The sequence below is a fragment of the Ranitomeya imitator genome, chromosome 6 (assembly GCF_032444005.1).
Source record: "Ranitomeya imitator isolate aRanImi1 chromosome 6, aRanImi1.pri, whole genome shotgun sequence".
In the NCBI taxonomy this organism is placed as follows: Eukaryota; Metazoa; Chordata; class Amphibia; order Anura; family Dendrobatidae; genus Ranitomeya; species Ranitomeya imitator.
Window position 1 is genome coordinate 81,036,746 of NC_091287.1, and position 18,762 is coordinate 81,055,507.

At 42.7% G+C, this 18,762-nt stretch overlaps 1 protein-coding gene across 1 annotated transcript in view; it reads right to left on the bottom strand.

Moving 5' to 3' along the window:
• The window catches only part of ITGB8 (integrin subunit beta 8), a 130,896-nt gene that overhangs the window by 35,400 nt on the left and 76,734 nt on the right, over positions 1–18,762 (bottom strand). Inside the window, exons 4-6 of the mRNA XM_069729820.1 lie at positions 6,714–6,960; positions 4,725–4,890; positions 4,482–4,640 (exon numbers count right to left, since the gene is read on the bottom strand). Coding sequence (XP_069585921.1) covers positions 4,482–4,640; positions 4,725–4,890; positions 6,714–6,960 — 572 coding nt within the window. The remainder of the gene's footprint in view (positions 1–4,481; positions 4,641–4,724; positions 4,891–6,713; positions 6,961–18,762) is intronic.

Here is an 18,762-nt window from a genome sequence, read left to right on the forward strand (position 1 = left end):
TCGCATATTCAAATCAATTTTTCCTCCTCTGTTCATGGCACATGGGGCCTAATTTGCATGTTGCTTTTATATTCCTTTTTTTAATATATAAATCTGGGGTTGAAATGTAAAGAAAAAAAGACATACAGTACAGAATAAAAGTTTGGACACACCTTCTCATTTAAAGATTTTTCTGTATTTTCATGACTATGAAAATTGTACATTTACACTGAAGGCATCAAAACTATGAATTAACATATGTGGAATTATATACTTAACAATACTGGTATATTAGCCCCAGACACTGCACAAACTCAGCCTTTTGCTTTAACAGTACAGAACTGGGTCTGCTAGGATTCAGCAGCTTCTGCTCAATCCCGGTCAGCTCACATTATCACTTGGTCTGAAGGTTTGCATGCACAGCACTCGTTCATTACTGTGTATACAGCAATCAAGAAGGCAGAGATGGTAATAAACTATCTCTGCCTTCTCTATGGTTAGCCCGGATATGTCTGATGGCTTGCTGATTTTCTGCAGCTGCTTTCTTTGAAATTATGCTTTACAACATCACTGCAGAGTAAAATGTGGACCAACTCGATGTTTAAAGTCTATGGATAGTCTGCAAGTAGATAACATGGTAGATATGCTTTAAAGGGAACCTGTTACTTCAAATATCCTGCCCAATCTCTGGCAAGTATGTTATAGAGAAAAATTTTATGTACACATATAACAGAGTTTATGTTGACAATTAACGCCCCATTTTCATAACTTGCCATGGCAGTTTATCGTACTTAAGATAACTAACAGAAAGAGGATAAGAGAACTGTCTGAGGACTTGAGAACCAAAATTGTTGAGAAATATCAACAGTCTGAAGGTTACAAGTCCATTTCTTCAGATCTTGATGTTCCTTTGTTCACGGTGATAAGCATAATCAAGAAGCTTACAACCCACGACACTGTAGCTAATCTCCATAGACAAGGAAGGTGGAGAAAAATTGATGAAAGGTTGCAAGGCTGGATAGTCTGGATGGTGGATAAGCAGCACCACTCAAGTTCCAAAGAAATTCAAGCTTTTCTGCAGCCCCAGGGTGCATTAGTGTCAGCACAAACTATATATCCATTTGAATGAAATAAAACGCTATGGCAGGAGACCGATAAGGAAGCCACTGCTGACACAGAAACATAAAAATGCTAGACAGCAGTTTGCCAAAATGTACATGAGTAAGCTAAAAATCCTTCTGGGAAAGCATCTTATGGACATATGAGATCAAGATAGAGCTTTTTGGTAAAGCACATCATTCTACTGTTGACCGAAAAGGAAATGAGGCCTACAAAGAAAAGAACACAGTATCTACAATCAAATATGGTGGCAGTACAAAGATGTTTTGGGGTTGTCTTGCTGCCTCTGGCACTGGGTGCCTTGACTGTGTCCAAAGCATCGTTAAATCTGAAGAACATCAAAGGATTTTGGGTGACAATGTAGTGCCCAATGTCAGAAAGCTAGGTTTGCACTCTAGGTCATGAGTCTTCCAGCAGGACAATGACCCCAAACATACTTCAAAAAGCACCCAGAAATGGATGGAAAAAAAGTGCCGGAGAGTTGAGAAGTGGCCAGCAATGAGTTCAGATCTAAATCCCATTGACCACCTGTGGAGAGATCTTAAAATTGCTGTTGGGAGAAGGCGCCTTCAAATATGGGAGACCTGGAGCAGTTGGCAAAAGAAGAGAGGTCCAAAATTCCAGTTGAGAGGTGTAAGAAGCTTGTTGATGTTTATAGGAAGCGATCGATTGCAGTTATTTATCCCAAACGGTGTGCAACCAAATATTAAGCTGCGGGTGTAAACAACTTTGTCTGGGCCATTTTTGTGGTTTTGTGTTAAACTATGTCCAATTTGCCCTTTTCTGTTATTTTTGTGTTGTTCCAACGCACACAAAAGAGAGATGTGCATAACAAAACATGTGTAATTGCAATCATTTTTTGGAAGAAATACTTCATTTTCTGGAACAATTTCAAGGGTGACAAACGTTTTGGCCATGACTGTGTATATATATATATAGCTACCTCCTCTACATGGATGACATATCAAGCTGTATGTGAAAAATGAACGAAGACATCAATTCACTGAGCCACCTGACAAGGATCTACAGTGAAGACATTGGGATGTCCTTCGGACTAGAGAAGTGCGGCTGGTTGGTAATAAAGAGAGGAAAGGTAGTGATGTAGTGGAATTACCAGCAGGACACATAGCAGACGTACAGACATGCTACAAGTACTTTGGCATCCCACAGGGATATGGCAACCATTATGAGGAGGCAAGAAAAGCAGCAACATCCAAATGCCATCAAAGGGTAAGAGAGGTCCTGAAGAGCCAGCTCAATGGGAAGAATAAAAATCGCGCAATCAACATATGCCCTGCCAGTTATCAGATACCCTGCTGTGTGTGCTGGCCAAAAGAAGAGATGGAAGCTGCAGATGTGTAGACACAAAATCTCCTCACAATGCATGGAGGTCTCCACCCTAAGTCTAACACCCAAAGATTTTATACCAACAGAAAGCAGGGTGGTCGAGGCTTGATAAGCATACAAGCCACCATCACAAATGAAACAAGGAGTATCCAGGAATATATCAGAAAAATGGCACCAAAAGATGAAATGCTGAGAGAAAGCCTAAGGCAGCAACATCAACAGATCTGGAAGGAAGAACAGAACATGAAGCACTATGGCAAGACAAGCCGCTGCATGGGATGTACCTTCGACAGATAATGGAGGTGGCTGACATGGAGAAATCCTACCAATGGCTGGAGAAAGCGGGACTCCGAGACAGCACAGAGGCACTAATCATAGCGGCACAAGAGCAAGCACTAAGTACCAGATCCATAGGAGCAGGAATCTACCACACAAGACAAGACCCAAGGTGCAGACTATGCAAAGAAACCTCAGAAACCATGTAACACACAGTGGCAGGATGCAGAATGTAAGCAGGAACAGCATATACCGAACGCCACAAACAAGTAGCGGGAATTGTATACAGGAACATCTACACAGCATATGGGTTAAGTCCCCCTAAGTCCAGGTAGGAGACCCCAGAAAAAGTGGTGGAGAATGAAGGGGCTAAAATCCCGTGGGACTTCCTGATCCAGACGGATAAGCAGGTATTGGCTAACCAACCAGACATTGTGATAGTAGACAAGGAGCAGAAGACAGCAATGATAATAGATGTGACAGCAACATCAGAAAGAAGAAATATGAGAAGCTGGAGAAATACCAGGGCCTCAAAGGAGAACTGGAGAAGATTTGGAAGGTGAAGGCAACAGTGATTGCAGTGTTGATAGGAGCACTTGGAGCAGTGACCCCTATGTTGTAATAATGGCTACAACAGATCCCAGGAGCAACATCTGAGCTCTCTGTCCGTTAAAGCGCAATGCTGGGAACAACTAAGATCCTACGCAGAACCCTCAGGGTATGTTTCCACGTTCCGGAATCCCTGCGCTTTGGATGCAGCGGATACACTGCTCCGCCCAAAGCGCCGCCCCCTGTTGTATGCGCGGTGATTCCGCATGTGTTCATTAAACACATGAGGAATCACCGCATCGTATTTAAGACTGGATTGTTTATCTTGCGGAGACTGATGAGAAATAAAGGTTATATTATACTCACCCAGGGCTGATCCCCCTGCAGTCTGGGTCCGATGGGCGTCGCGGTCCGGTCCAGTGCCTCCTATCTTCATACGATCACGTCCTCTTCTTGTCTTCTTGCCGCGGCTCCAGCGCAGGCGTACTTTGTCTGCCCTGTTGAGGGCAGAGCAAAGTACTGCAGTGCGCAGGTGCCGGAAAAGATCAGAGAGGCCCAGCGCCTGCGCACTGCGGTACTTTGCTCTGCCCTCAACAGGGCAGACAAGGTACGCCTGCGCTGGAGCCGCGGCAAGAAGACAAGAAGAAGACGTCTCATCTTTCAGGATACATCGGGGCTTATCTACAGCAATACAGAATGCTGTAGATAAGCCCCTGATGCCGCTGGCCGCAGCTCATATACGATTTTGGGGGTGACAGACTCCCTTTAAGTACCAAATTGGTTGTCACTTAGGGGTTAATATGTTGCCTGCAGACAGGGTCCCTTTAAAGAGTCTTTATTTCATATAAATGTTTAAATACTGATATGTAGAAATAGTCTATGATAATATTACAGTGGTGGCAATTGTTTAATTGCATATTACTTAATTATTTTCATTACAAAATAGTTTGAGATGCCATTATGTCATGTGAGAACAAGGCAGGTTGCTTTAAATACGTGTGAGGTACATTTACCAGAAGTTGTCATGACTAGCTGCCAGTGTATACAAAGCTAAGCATGTAGCCCAATTAATGTGAAATCTTCTGGGTATGTCAGCCACACGTGCGTGCAATTCCCTCTTCCTGAGAACCTTTCTGATCACTTGAATCACTTGCGCTGGGAAAGAAGATTACAATAATGAGGCCGATTCCTCCTCTTGTACAGGTCCTTACCATATCTGACGCTCGGGTGTAAACGTTGTCTTTGAGATGACAGTTTCCATCATTCGGGGATACAATCCCGGCTAGTTTACTGTCAAGTGCTAAATGAGAAGTTTGATCTGTCATCAATATAATTAAGCGCTTTGCTTCTTTCCGCCAGCCAATTTCTTTCTGAAACATAAAAGGAAATGCCGTAAAAATGGGATTGCTAGTGTGTGAATAGATATGACATAATATTTAATAACGCATACTCACATGGCAAACTGCTGCCTGCAGCATCGCATCAAACGCACCTTCTGGGTTGTCTAAATTCCCGGCAATTTTCTGCTTACTGACAATTTGCTGGAATTGTGTAATATTGCTTGTTAAGGAGAGCACATGAATGAATCCATGAGGTGGCATGCAGTCCTTCTCATAGACACTGGAAAGAAACAATGGTCACAAGGTCACTACACAAGACCCGCCGAGTCTACAAAACTCTCAGGCATGTCAATGGATGCAAAATAGTGACCAGCCAGCTAAGAAGAGAACGGGGGGGGAAGTTACCTTTAATAAAAACAAACAGTAAACCATTAGTTTGTGGCTGAATTCCCAGAACACACTGGAAGGGTTCTCCATTTAAGCGGAACCTGTCAACCGGACAGAAACCATGATGTAGGGGCTGAGACCCCGATTCCCGCGATGCATCACTAACTGGACAGCTTGGTATTATTTTGACAAAATCCCTGTTTTCTCTGCTGCTGATGTAGCAGTGCCATGAAGGCTGATCTGTGTAGAACTCCACTCACACCTCTGATTGGCAGCTTCCTCTGTACACTGTCAACAATCTAACCAATCAGTGGTTGGGGCAGGGTCACACAGATTAGCAGGACTACCTGGCATGTGACACCTAGTCCCGCAGTGATAATTTCCTGCTGATAAAACACTTATTGTAATAAAACTACAGTAAGCTGCTGAGCAAGTGACACATCCCTGATAGATAGCTAGAATAAGGCTCTCTGCCCCTACATAAAGCATCTCCCTGTCAGTACATTATGCTGCTCTCAGCATATAGCTGACAGATTCTCTTTAAAAGTTGATTCATTTAACAAAAAAAAAATTGTGATACTCAATTGACTAATACCCTGGTATCAAGACAGGGCGTTCTCGATTCGGTTAATTGTGTCGTGGTGGGATGGCTTTTTTTTTTTTTCCAATTAACATAGTGTTACCTAAGCAGCCTATGTTATTTATATGTACTGTTACCATTTACTTACTATATTGTATATATATTCTCATTTTGTTTTTTTTCTTGGGTTTTGTCTATGAAATGACTAGCGTGAAAGTGATCCTACACACTGCACAAACACAAACTTATGCTCCGGCTCATTTCTTTGGTTTTGCTGTCGTTTTTTGTACTCTGTACAAACATGGGTGTGGCTCCCACTTTTTGAGCTGGGCATTTCATCTAAATAGCTTCCCATGGACAGGTGTCTGAAGCTCATCATATTGAGGTTGGCTGTCAGTAGGTAAAGTCTTAATACTAGAGGATGAGACTGTCCCGATACACTTGGTCGCAGTGGGATGACTCTTATGCTTTTCAAAATAGTGTTAACTAAGTACCCTATGTTATTTACATGTACTGTTACTAATTATTTACTACAGGGTATATACGGTACTCATTTTGGGTTTTTTTCTTGGGTTTTGATACCCTGGCATGTTACATCCTGGATCCCTGCTGGTCTATACTTGTTCCATGAGGACCCAGGAAATGACACCAAGTAGATCACTAGTTGAGATGGATCAAGTGTGCTGCCAGTGATCGGTTGAGTGGCCGTTTCACGATTATCAAGAGGGACCAAGCAGTAAAGACAAATGGGGACTCACAAAGCTCTGCTCTCCCCGGGGATCAGTAACACCTTTTTTAAAAATATCATTTAAAAATCTTTAGGTGTTAAAAAATGTCAAAGGTTATTTGATGCTAAGGGTTATAAGATAATACAAAATGCAAAGGTTATATGGATGCTAGAAGATGGTTTAGATACTGGTGCATCTTTGGGGTACCTGGCTAATGTAGTTGTTTTTTTTTTACCATGGAGACACATAGCTTTGCATGGGAGCTTTATGCACAAAACCACAGATATTTGAATAAACCTATTTAAGAGTTGCTTGATTCTTCATTTTCGATGCACTGGAACAATCAATCACAAGATTGGCTTTAAAGCCTGTAATGAATACAATGTATCCCCGAACGTCCTCACCTACCTGCACGGGTTCTTTAATCTCTCGGGATGAATGCTAATATATGGTGAAACAGGCTTTTCCACAAATGATCCAAATCCAAACCTGACGTCATGAGAGAAGTCTGCTATTTTCTGGGACAGGTCAGATCCAATGGCATTAAGTTTTTCGATGCTGGCAAACATTGAAGCGGAGACATCGACCAGATAATAAAGGTCCAGAGGATACTTTTCCAGACGTTGCATTCTAAGCAAGAAGTTCACAGAAGCCCCTGGTCAAAGACAAAACAGTAAAACTTAGACATGATATAACACATGGAATAACACCTGTATCATTATCCTGTCTGTTAATATACCAGCAGCAATGACTGTTTTACCTATGTGCCAATAGACAATCAAAGTCATTTTTAGGACATTTAGGATGCCTTCAGCCAATCAGGTGTTTGTTTGGGGTTCCTCTGGTTTTCGCCCACAATCTAAAGACATAATTATAGGGAATGTAGAGCAGGGGTGTCAAACTGCATTCCTCGAGGGCTGCAAACAGGTCATGTTTTCAGGATTTCCTTGTACTGTACAGGTGATAATTTAATCACCAACTCATTATTTGTGTAGGTGATTAAATTATCACCTGTGCAGTACAAGGAGATCCTGAAAACATGACCTGTTTGCAGCCCTTGAGGAATGCAGTTTGACACCCCTGATGTAGAGTGTGAGCAGACTGATATCTAGCTTTGTGAAAAAAATTCACTATATCCTATTTCATTCAGCATCAACACCTCTGCTGTTTCTGGGATTTTGGCTCCAGTGGGCGGTCCTATCAGTGACTGACAGCAGTCTCTGTATGCACACTGATACAAAAAAGGCTGTCAGTCACTGATATGACCGCCCACTGGACCAAACATCTCAGAAACTGCAGAGGATTAAATCACTGGTTATACTGAATCTTTTCTCACAAAACTATATATCGATCCGCTAAGCTCCTCCTCCTCTATAACATGGTGCCCACAGATTGGATAGCATTTTCATGATAACAGGTTCCTTTTAATAAACAGCAATGCTCTCTTTTCTGAAATATGTCTGCTATTCTTCTGTTCTTCCTGCTGGAAATGTATGTATAAATGTGCATTACGATTCCCCTAGTCAACCAGGTGCTTTTAGCACAGATTAGACAGTGAAGGTTCATTTAGTGATAGGTTTCCAGCAGGAATAGCACAGGAACATTACAACAGAATTTGAAAGATAAATGATGCAGAATGGATATATCAGGGATTTTTACACAGATTTGTCACCAGAGTTGACAAGTCCTTTTTAAGTAGACACAGTTTATTCTCCATATGCATAATCTCAATAAAGGGGTTCAACATTTTGGATAATCCCTAATTATTATAAGGAATCCTTCACAATAAATAGATTTTAAAGTGGGACCCCAAGTGATGTAAACTATAGAGAAATCTAATAGCAAGTGATCAATTTCCCTGCAGCACCTCTACAGGGGAAATTAAATATTACAAGTTGATTGTGTAATTCAGGGTAGGACAGGTCCTCCAGAGCGATAGACGCTGTTGGTAAAAGCTCCCCACTCAGGACAATGGATGGGGATCCTGAACAGAGGGTCTACCACTACTAACTCGAACCTGGACAACTCTCTTAAGATCATGAGAATATTGGATTTACTTGATGGCTTCATAAACGGTCAAGTTCATTTATACAGGCTGCTGGACAAGGAAAAGCTGCTGTCACAGCAGGATTGTTATGATTACATTTAAGGGGTCATCCACTTCTGAAAGCCCATTTTAGATATCATGGGGTGTTAGACAATCAGCTTTTCACTGTGGCATCCCTGCAGATAAGGAAACGTCTGTAAAAATAAGACCGAAGTCTAATAACAAGGGACAGTCTGAAGTCTGGCAATGCAGGAGGTTTTAGAAAAAATGCATTTGTCTAATGCAGCTCTGCTCCAAAAGATACATGTACGAGGGTAATAACCCATACTGACCAGGTTGGAGGGTAAGCATGAGTACAGTCTGGAGATACTTGGGGACCAGAAGATAATAAGTATTAACAACCTTTTACAAGACACAATTTCTCAGCTTTTTATTTTACAGATTTAGCTCTAGTTTATTCCTTATTAAATAAATAGGGGGAAGAAACACAATGATCCTATATGTAAAACATGTGGTTTAAGAAACCAAAACCACAGAAACAGAACAGTAGTAAAAAAAACTTGCAAACTACATTATAATTTATACTGTAATTGGCTTGTTGTGAAAAATGGAATGATAATTATAAAAATATGCACCAAGAAGAAATAAAAATCATCTAGTGTAATTGTAATTATGTGCCCCATGGTTCCCCCCACACATTATGATGACCCACACAGTTCCCCCCACACATTATGATGACCAACACAGTTCCCCCCACACATTATGATGACCCACACAGTTTCCCCCACACATTATGATGACCCACACAGTTCCCCCCCACACATTTTGATGACCCACAGTTCCCCCCACACATTACGATGACCCACACAGTTCCCCCCACACATTATGATGACCCACACAGTTTCCCCCACACATTATGATGACCCACAAAGTTCCCCACACACAGTATGATGACCCACACAGTTCCCCCCACACAGTATGATGCCTTCACACACCCCAATTAAAAAAATATATAAATACTTGGACTGTGCAGTGAGGGTACTTAGGTTAGGATGTAGAGGTATCATCATACCGGCAGAGCTGAGACTCAGATGCATAGGCTAAATGGTGGAAGTGAGAGCCAATGGCACATTCCTCTGCCATCATATCCAATGGTTTTTACATCTTGAGGATGCAGATAGTGGTGAAATTGAGAAGCCTAGTGGGGGGACGTCTGTGGTGCAACACTGTTTCTAGCCTTTTTATTGTCCAGGATCCACAGGCTGGACAAGAACACAGGCCGCGTATTATGTGGAGACATCATATTGTATACGGGAGCTGTGTGGGGACATCATGTGTAAGGGAGCTGTGTGGGGACATTATACTGTCTAAAGGGTCTGTGTGAGGACATCATACTGTATAAGGGAGCAGTGTGGATACATCATACTGTATAAGGGAGCTGTGTGGGGACATCATACTGTGTAAGGGAGCTGTGTGGGGACATTATACTGTGTAAAGGGGCTGTGTGGGGACATCATACTGTATAAGGGAGCTGTGTGGGGACATTATACTGTGTAAAGGGGCTGTGTGGAGACATCATACTGTGTAAGGGAGCTGTGTGGGGACATCATACTGTGTAAGGGAGCTGTGTGGGCATATCATACTGTGTAAGGGAACTGTTTGGGGACATCATACTGTATAAGGGAGCTGTGTGAGGACATCATACTGTATAAGGGAGCTGTGTGGGGACATTATACTCTGTAAGTGAGCTGTGTGGGGACATTATACTGTGTAAAGGGGCTGTATGGAGACATCATACTGTGTAAGGCAGCTGTGTGGGGACATCATACTGTGTAAGGGAGCTGTGTGGGGACATCATACTGTGTAAGGGATCTGTGTGGGGACATTATACTGTGTAAAGGGGCTGTGTGGAGACATCATACTGTGTAAGGGTACTGTGTGGGGACATCATACTGTATAAGGGAGCTGTGTAGGGACACCATACTGTATAAGGGAGCTGTGTGGGGACATCATACTGTATAAGGGAGCTGTGTGGGGACATTATACTCTGTAAGTGAGCTGTGTGGGGACATTATACTGTATAAGGGAGCTGTGTGGGGACATTATACTGTGTAAAGGGGCTGTGTGGAGACATCATACTGTGTAAGGGAGCTGTGTGGGGACATTATACTGTGTAAGGGAGCTGTGTGGGGACATTATACTGTGTAAAGGGACTGTGTGGAGACATCATACTGTGTAAGGGACCTGTGTGGGGACATCATACTGTATAAGGGAGCTGTGTGGGGACATTATACTCTGTAAGTGAGTTGTGTGGGGACATTATACTCTGTAAGTGAGCTGTGTGGGGACATTATACTGTATAATGGAGCTGTGTGGGGACATTATACTGTGTAAAGGGGCTGTGTGGAGACATCATACTGTGTAAGGGAGCTGTGTGGGGACATCATACTGTGTAAGAGATCTGTGTGGGGACATTATACTGTGTAAAGGGGCTGTGTGGAGACATCATACTGTGTAAGGGTACTGTGTGGGGACAACATACTGTATAAGGGAGCTGTGTGGGGACATCATACTGTATAAGGGAGCTGTGTGAGGACATCATGCTGTATAAGGGAGCTGTGTGGGGACATTATACTCTGTAAGTGAGCTGTGTGGGGACATTATACTGTGTAAAGGGGCTGTGTGGAGACATCATATTGTGTAAGGCAGCTGTATGGGGACATAATACAGTGCAAGTGGGCTGTCTGGGGACATTCTGCATGGGGGCTGTGTGGGGACATTCTGCATGGGGGCTGTGTGGGGACACTCTGCATGGGGGCTGTGTGGGGACACAATAACATGTTTTGAGGCTTTGTTAGGACGTCACACTGTGTAGCGGGCTACGTGGGAACACCATACTGTTGGAGGGGCTGTGTGGTGACATTATATTGTATTGGGAGCTGTTGGTCAACATATAAGGGCTAAATAATAGCAGCAGTATTTATATAATGTTTTGCTTTATATAAAGTTTATAAAAAGCAGTAAATTATATCATTTAGATTAGTTGGTACAGGTACCGATACATCTTACAATAAGCCCTATCGTAACACGTATTAGCATTAATAACAAGCAAACAGACTTAATTCTGCTCAATATCAAGGTATAAATATTAATATAAAACAATAATTAGCACAATTAAGTTTGACTAGTTGGTTCGACCTTCCACAACAGTTACAGTATGTCATGTGGCCCTTGGGAAAATGAATTGCCTGCCCCTGTATTAGCTATTGATGGATCCAACATAAATCCTGTAGAGACTGAAGCAATGACCCCAAAGTCGAAATTGCTATACAAATAGAAAAACAGATACAGTACAATCTGCAATTACAATATCTTACATTAGAATTAGTTATTCTAGAACAACACGTCCTAGAATGACGGCGGCCCCTTTATTGAGCTAGCATAGTGTTTGAGTGAATCTCTGACAGCTAAGTGTCTACTTCTGTAAAGAAAGCCACATCTAAAGAAGTATGTAACTCAGATGAGCCCAAGGCATAGCTAGAATAATTGAATTAAAAAGCATTTGTAGAGATCTGCTTTTTACATTAGGAAGGTTTGCACATAGTGGAATTTTCAGCTGGGCATCTGATGGAGGCTGAAGGCGGACTGTTTTTACTGGCACGGAAAATAAAGTTATTTTAGCATAATTGTTGAATTGCATCACTGAACACCTGGCGGTCTTGCTTCCAATGTGCATACGGTAGTCTCATTTCGAAGGATTCCTTCGACTGGATAATATATACGATCTTGGCCTTTAGAACGTCTGCAATCTTTACTTGTCACCTGCAGCACATTTCTAAAAGGTGCACAAATGGGTTGGGATCCTATCATGCCAGCTCCTCTTTGCCAATGTGCCCGCTCATGCGTTTCAGTAGCGCTGCTGAAAGTACTTGATAATTCGGCCCCAAAATGTCTAGACTTTTCATTACCTAAAGTACACAGCGTTTTCAGCTATACGAGACTTAACAGCAATAATCTGAGTGAAAATTTTCCACTATTTCATAGACATGTTATTTTAGCATTTTAATAAGTTGTTTTTATGATCTCATATTCCTTTAGGCAATCTGTAGGGTAACGTGTAAATTGCTAATTGGGTAGTGCCATAACTAGTTAACTACTGGTGAGCCCAACAGAAGGAAAAGAACCTTCTGAGAAACCGGTTATAAGATAACTGCGACATTCAAACAAGGGCTAATAAATATTCTGTTAAAGGGGTTATACCAAGTCTTGATGCTCACAGGCTAGTGGATACTTTCCGATCACTGGGAGGTCTGACTATTGAGACCACCATTGATCCTGAGAATCGGAGCCCCATGTCAATGGCACGGTGGTAGATCATATGCACCTCTGCTCCACTCATTCTCTATGGGACTGCCAGAGATAACCGAGCACAGAATTCAACTGGTCTTCATCACTTCCTTTAAGAATGAATAGAGTAGAGATGTGCATGATCGACTACTGCTCCATTCACACATGACTCTTCACAGCACTGGTGCTCATTATCAGTGGGGGTCGCAACGATCAGACCCCAAGCGATTAAGAAGTTATCCCTTTTCCATGGACAACTTCCAAACTTGGTGCAAACCCTTTAAGGAATCATGCCCCTGAGCGTAGTAATGCCTCAAACAACGTCAGAGAGAAAAAAATGTGCCGTATTACGAGTATTTTCTGCCCATGAGCGTTGCATGTAGAGGGGGAATATTTTCAACTATATGGCACCATATAGGACCCCATTTGGCAATAGGCACTCTGTGAGATTGCGTCCAGCTCTGCCATGTGCAGATGAGCTGTAACAATAGAAATGACAATTTCTTTAAAGACTTTGTATAACTTTGCACTAAAGTTTATAATGTTTGCCTTTTAAATTCAAAATGAAGCAAATTTTAAATAGCCTACATTAAAAATGTACTATTATTTAGTTGTAGAGTCTGAGCTTGTGTACATAGCTGGCTGTGCTGCTGCTTCTAACAGATTCTAACCACACACTGCTCCTGCCCGGCTGTTGGCCATCTCTTTTCTCCCCTCTCAGTGCTAGAAACAGTAGAAGATGTTGTAGACCTGCAAAGTAAGCCAAAGCGGGAGCAGAAGCATCCCTAATAGTGATGAGCGAATATACTCGTTACTCGAGATTTCTTGAGCATGCTCGGGTGACCTCCGAGTATTTTTTAGTGCTCGGAGATTTAGTTTTCATCGCCGCAGCTGAATGATTTACATCTGTTAGCCAGCATAAGTACATGTGGGGGTTGCCTGGTTGCTAGGGAATCCTCACATGTAATCAAGCTGGCTAAGAGATGTAAATCATTCAGCTGAGGTGAGGAAAACTAAATCTCCGAGCACTAAAAAATACTCGGAGGACCCCCGAGCGTGCTCGGGAAATCTCGAGTAACGAGTATATTTGCTCATCAGTAATCCCTAACAATTGTCCTGGATTCAATAAGACAGTCCTATGTTGTGGGTGCTGCCAAGGAGCTGTCATGATGTGACTGTAGGTGAGATAGGGAAATGGGCCCTTCACTGTCCCTCAAAATGGGGCCCTAACTATCTCTTCTGCCAAAGGTACATCTGAAGCTGAGGAGGTTTGGGCCTGGTGCCTCACTGTTCTCCTGTTATATCCAAAGCTGTCCCCACCCCCTCCCACAGGAGGCCTGGGACAGTGTATAAACATGTAAGACAGACAGGGATAACATAAAGCAACAAACATGCAAAACACTCACCAAAGGCAGAGAGGAATATAGGGAAAGAAAGCAATCACCCAAAAACAGAAAACAACAATTTCAGGCAGCAACAAACGATCAGCAACTTCCGAGAACCAGGAAGAAGAACTTTCACTGGCGAGGAAAAGAAAGCCTGGCCAGATTTTAAAGAGAGAAGGAATGAGGAGATCAGAAGCAGCCTTCCAGATGAAGCTGATTGTTTATAACCAGCATAGAAATGGTCGTTAACCTCCTCAGCACCAAAGGAAACAAAATCCTTTTAATGTGGGACACGAAACACACAGGCTAAATGGATGACCAGCAATTCACAATAGTAATGACTTTCCAACCCCAGAACTCCCAGGAGGACACAATACACTCATGATAGAAGCCTGCTGAATGCCTCTTGTGTCCTTTGAAAGCGATGCTTTCTTGAGAGAGCGACTGGACTGACTGAGTGAGATTTGAGTGAATTATTTCCGTGGGCGATGGCTCGGCATCGTCTCTCCCTAGTAGAAGTTCGGCAACTGCACCTCGCTATGCCTCACTAGACGGGTAACCTAGGTAAATGCAGTCTAGGCTTATAGGTTGCAGAGGATTTCAAAAGGAGCAGAGGGCACTGAGTGAGCACAAGACATCCGAGTTGATACGTGAGCCAGGCAACAAACCATCAAATATCCGCCAACTCAAATTACGCAAGGCAGCAGCAGGACAGCTAACACCAGCATCCACTGAACAGGGTCAGAGCTGCATAATACAGAAAATGCAGCTTGACAGGTTGCATCTTTAACGTATCCACATGGCTTCCTTAGGATTAGTATGGATTAGTACAAATTTGTGCGGCATTATATGCATAGTGTATAGGTACTTGGAGATTTATATGCTTCAAAGTAGTGACCAAAACTGTAACGGTAAAACAGTCACAATGGGACAGGGCCTTCCCCAAACTGACTAATGTCACCTGAATCAGTGTAGCCACCAGTAAGGCACTGGTCATGTTTCTAGGAACTATGGGTTCTCCGTATTTGACAAGTAGACCCTAACCAAGTTTGACAAGTAGATCCTAAGTCTGTAAGTGAATAATCACAATATATGTGACTATTCACAATGCACATAAAGAAGTGTGTGCAAATAAACGACAAATCCTACAAATGATGTACCACACTTCAAAATAGTAAAATATATATTATTTATTACAACTATTAAAAAGACATTATGTCACATTCAAATGTGTGCATGCCAGGAAAATACAATATATATATATATATATATATATATATATATATATATATATAGGCAGACATATTTCAGATTATATACATTTGAACGTAATATATCTTTTTAACAATTCTAATAAATAATACAGATTCTACGACTGTATTTTGAAGAGTGCCACAAGTTTATAAGTGGAAAAACAAGAGCAAAGGTGAATTTAGGAGCATTATAAATGTATATCTATAAAAGTAAAACAAACATTGAATGCACCAAACATGGGCACTCAGCCAAAACGACGGAGAAAATAACGATTAACACAACAAATGGTTACAGAAAGAAGTTGAAACAACCCTTTGAAGCAAGTCTAATGTGATCAAAAAACATAAATCTTCAACTACCCTGCCATTAATTGCAGTATTATGTCAAGCCTGAGGGGATATTAAATGTTGATTTAATATTGAGTCATCTCTTTTTTAGTAATAATAGGGCTTCACACAGATTTCAGCTGCAAAACGCCTACTGATACCGAGTCTCATGTGGGTGATTTCACTATATCAATATTCTGATGTGTAATGGTTTAAAAAAAAAAATATATATATATATACTGTATATATATATTGTAAGGCTGCAGTAGCATCGTACGCAGTGAAGAAGCAGTGACCCACAAAGGTCCAACACAAAAGTCTCTTTAATGCGTTTCCTCACAGCATTAATGTCCAATTCACACAAATGCATATAACTTCAGTGTATATTATCAGTGTTTAGTTCACACCAGTACATAGCAATACATATCATATGTCTTTAAACTGCAGTCCCTAAACAGGCCAGACTTCCCTTGTCCAGTTTCCCTGGGCGACCGCACGCCATATTACAGTCTCCATACACACAGCCTCATATGTCGCAGACACTACACACGCCAGCCCCCTCCGACTAGTTCCCGTGGGTGTCCTGCATCACTGTATCACAGTCTCTTACAGTCTCTTTACTCACACAGCCATACACAGCCCAGGATATCCTCCGAATAGCAGCCGGGCACCATATCCACCTGTTTGCAATCGTTACACTTGCTAGTCCTCTTTTGAGCACAAGACATCCACCTCAGGGCACAGGACTGTTTACATCTATCTCTTTCGGGCACAGGACATCCTCCTCCGGGCACAGGACTGTCCACATCTGTCTCTTTCGGGCACAGGACATCCACCTCCAGGCACAGGACTGTCCACATCCGTCTCTTTCGGGCACAGGACATCCACCTCCGGGCACAGGACTGTCCACATCCGTCTCTTTTGGGCACAGGACATTCACCTCCGGGCACAGGACTGTCCACATCTGACTGCTTCGGGCACAGGACATCCACCTCCGGGCACTGGGCTGTCCACATGCAAGACCAGTACCATGGACGACTTGCATCGCTGTATACGCTGCGGGTGCCAGGCTATTCAGCTGCCCTGGGTGCTGGCTCCGCTGGCCTGTGCCTCCATGCACTCAGCCAGCGCTCTGCAGGCCTCTGCTCTACACACCAGCACACACCAGACTGACACTAACATGCACCTCACACACCTGACACACCCATACCTCTTACTGCAGGGCTTTTAACACACACAAACCTGTGGCCTTCAGCCACATCGAAAACCCGGACCGGAAATCCGTGACTCCCATGCACACCTATGGACTTCATCCGTCTGCATGCACAACGTGGGGAGAAGATACAACGACCCCTATCTGTGACATGAGTCACTGCCTCATCTTGCAATCACAGCTACACCTGCAACTGCCATGCACACCTATGGCCTTCATATACCTCCATGCGTATACTGGGGAGCACCAACAGCGCCCCCTAGCTGTAACAGGGGTCGCTGCCTCACAATATATATATATATATGTATATATATATATATATGCAAAAAAAGAAAAGGAACAGCACAGAAATACTTAACTTCAGGTGCAAAGCCCCAAGACGATCCGTCCAGCGATCATCCACACTTATAAATATCAAAAAATGAGGCAGCACTCCATAGCAAATGTCAAAAACGTGCAGGGTTTAATATACCCACATCTTGTGGCGACGTTTCAGCTCGCAATGAGCTTTTCTCAAGCAGTGAGTAAGTCTCTGTGCCCTATATTTATACATGGCTCAATCATCCTTAATTGTGTTCCACCTTATACATTCAATTCAGTGTTTCTCAACTGTAAAGTGCATACGTGCAATCTATCTTGTGCAATTAATACATATACATAATACATAACTGTACAGTGCCTCTTACTTTGCTCCGTGGACACATGCTCAAAATATATTGAAAAGGTTCGATTAACCTGGGTCCCGCTGTAAGGATTATAGCGAAGTAAATGAATATATGGGAAGATGTAAGAACCCACAGCAAGTAGTCTGCGCAAGCGTAGTACAAATGCTCACTCACAATGAGCGCTATGGGTAGAAACAAGCCCCAACAAAGATGGCGCTGACTCGCGCAGGCGCGGTGTTGAGATGCCGTATACAACGGATGATTGGCCGGCCGTCTATTCAGTAGTAGTGACGTAGCCAGACATGCGCAGTTGGTACCATGAGACGCTGAAAGACAATGGCGCCCTCCACGCAGAGCATGTGTCCACGGAGCAAAGTAAGAGGCACTGTACAGTTATGTATTATGTATATGTATTAATTGCACAAGATAGATTGCACGTATGCACTTTACAGTTGAGAAACACTGAATTGAATGTATAAGGTGGAACACAATTAAGGATGATTGAGCCATGTATAAATATAGGGCACAGAGACTTACTCACTGCTTGAGAAAAGCTCATTGCGAGCTGAAACGTCGCCACAAGATGTGGGTATATTAAACCCTGCACGTTTTTGACATTTGCTATGGAGTGCTGCCTCATTTTTTGATATTTATATATATATATATATACATATAACGTGTGTGTAGCGGGACACCTGTAAATCTACAGGTTGGAGTGCTGATGTGCATAGTTCATAAAAGTCAATAAGCGCTTTGCTGAATCAGTGACTGCACAGTCCAAACCTTCTCTATCATTAACATCAGCACCAAAACTGTGCTCCAGAAGCTTTATGACATGGATTTCTATGGCAAAGCAACTGTATGCAAGCCAAAACTCAATGCCAAGTGTCAGGGAGTGGTGTAAAGCTCTCAGCCACTGGACTCTAGAGCAGTGGATACGTGATCGGCGGCACTATGTGGGAGTCTGATAGACGAGTCTTGGTTTGGTGAATTACTAGGAGAACCTTATCTGTGAAGGAGGGGGTTGATTACAGTGAAGTCAAATCTTTATTCTTCAGCATATATGGACATTTTGGACAATTGTATGGTTACAACTTTGTGGGAAGAGTTTGGGGCATGCTCTTTTCTCTTCCAGTATGACTGTTCCCCAGTGCACAAAGTCCATAAAAGGATGGTAGGGGAAGTTTGGTGTAGAAGAATTTGCCTGGTTGCACAGGATC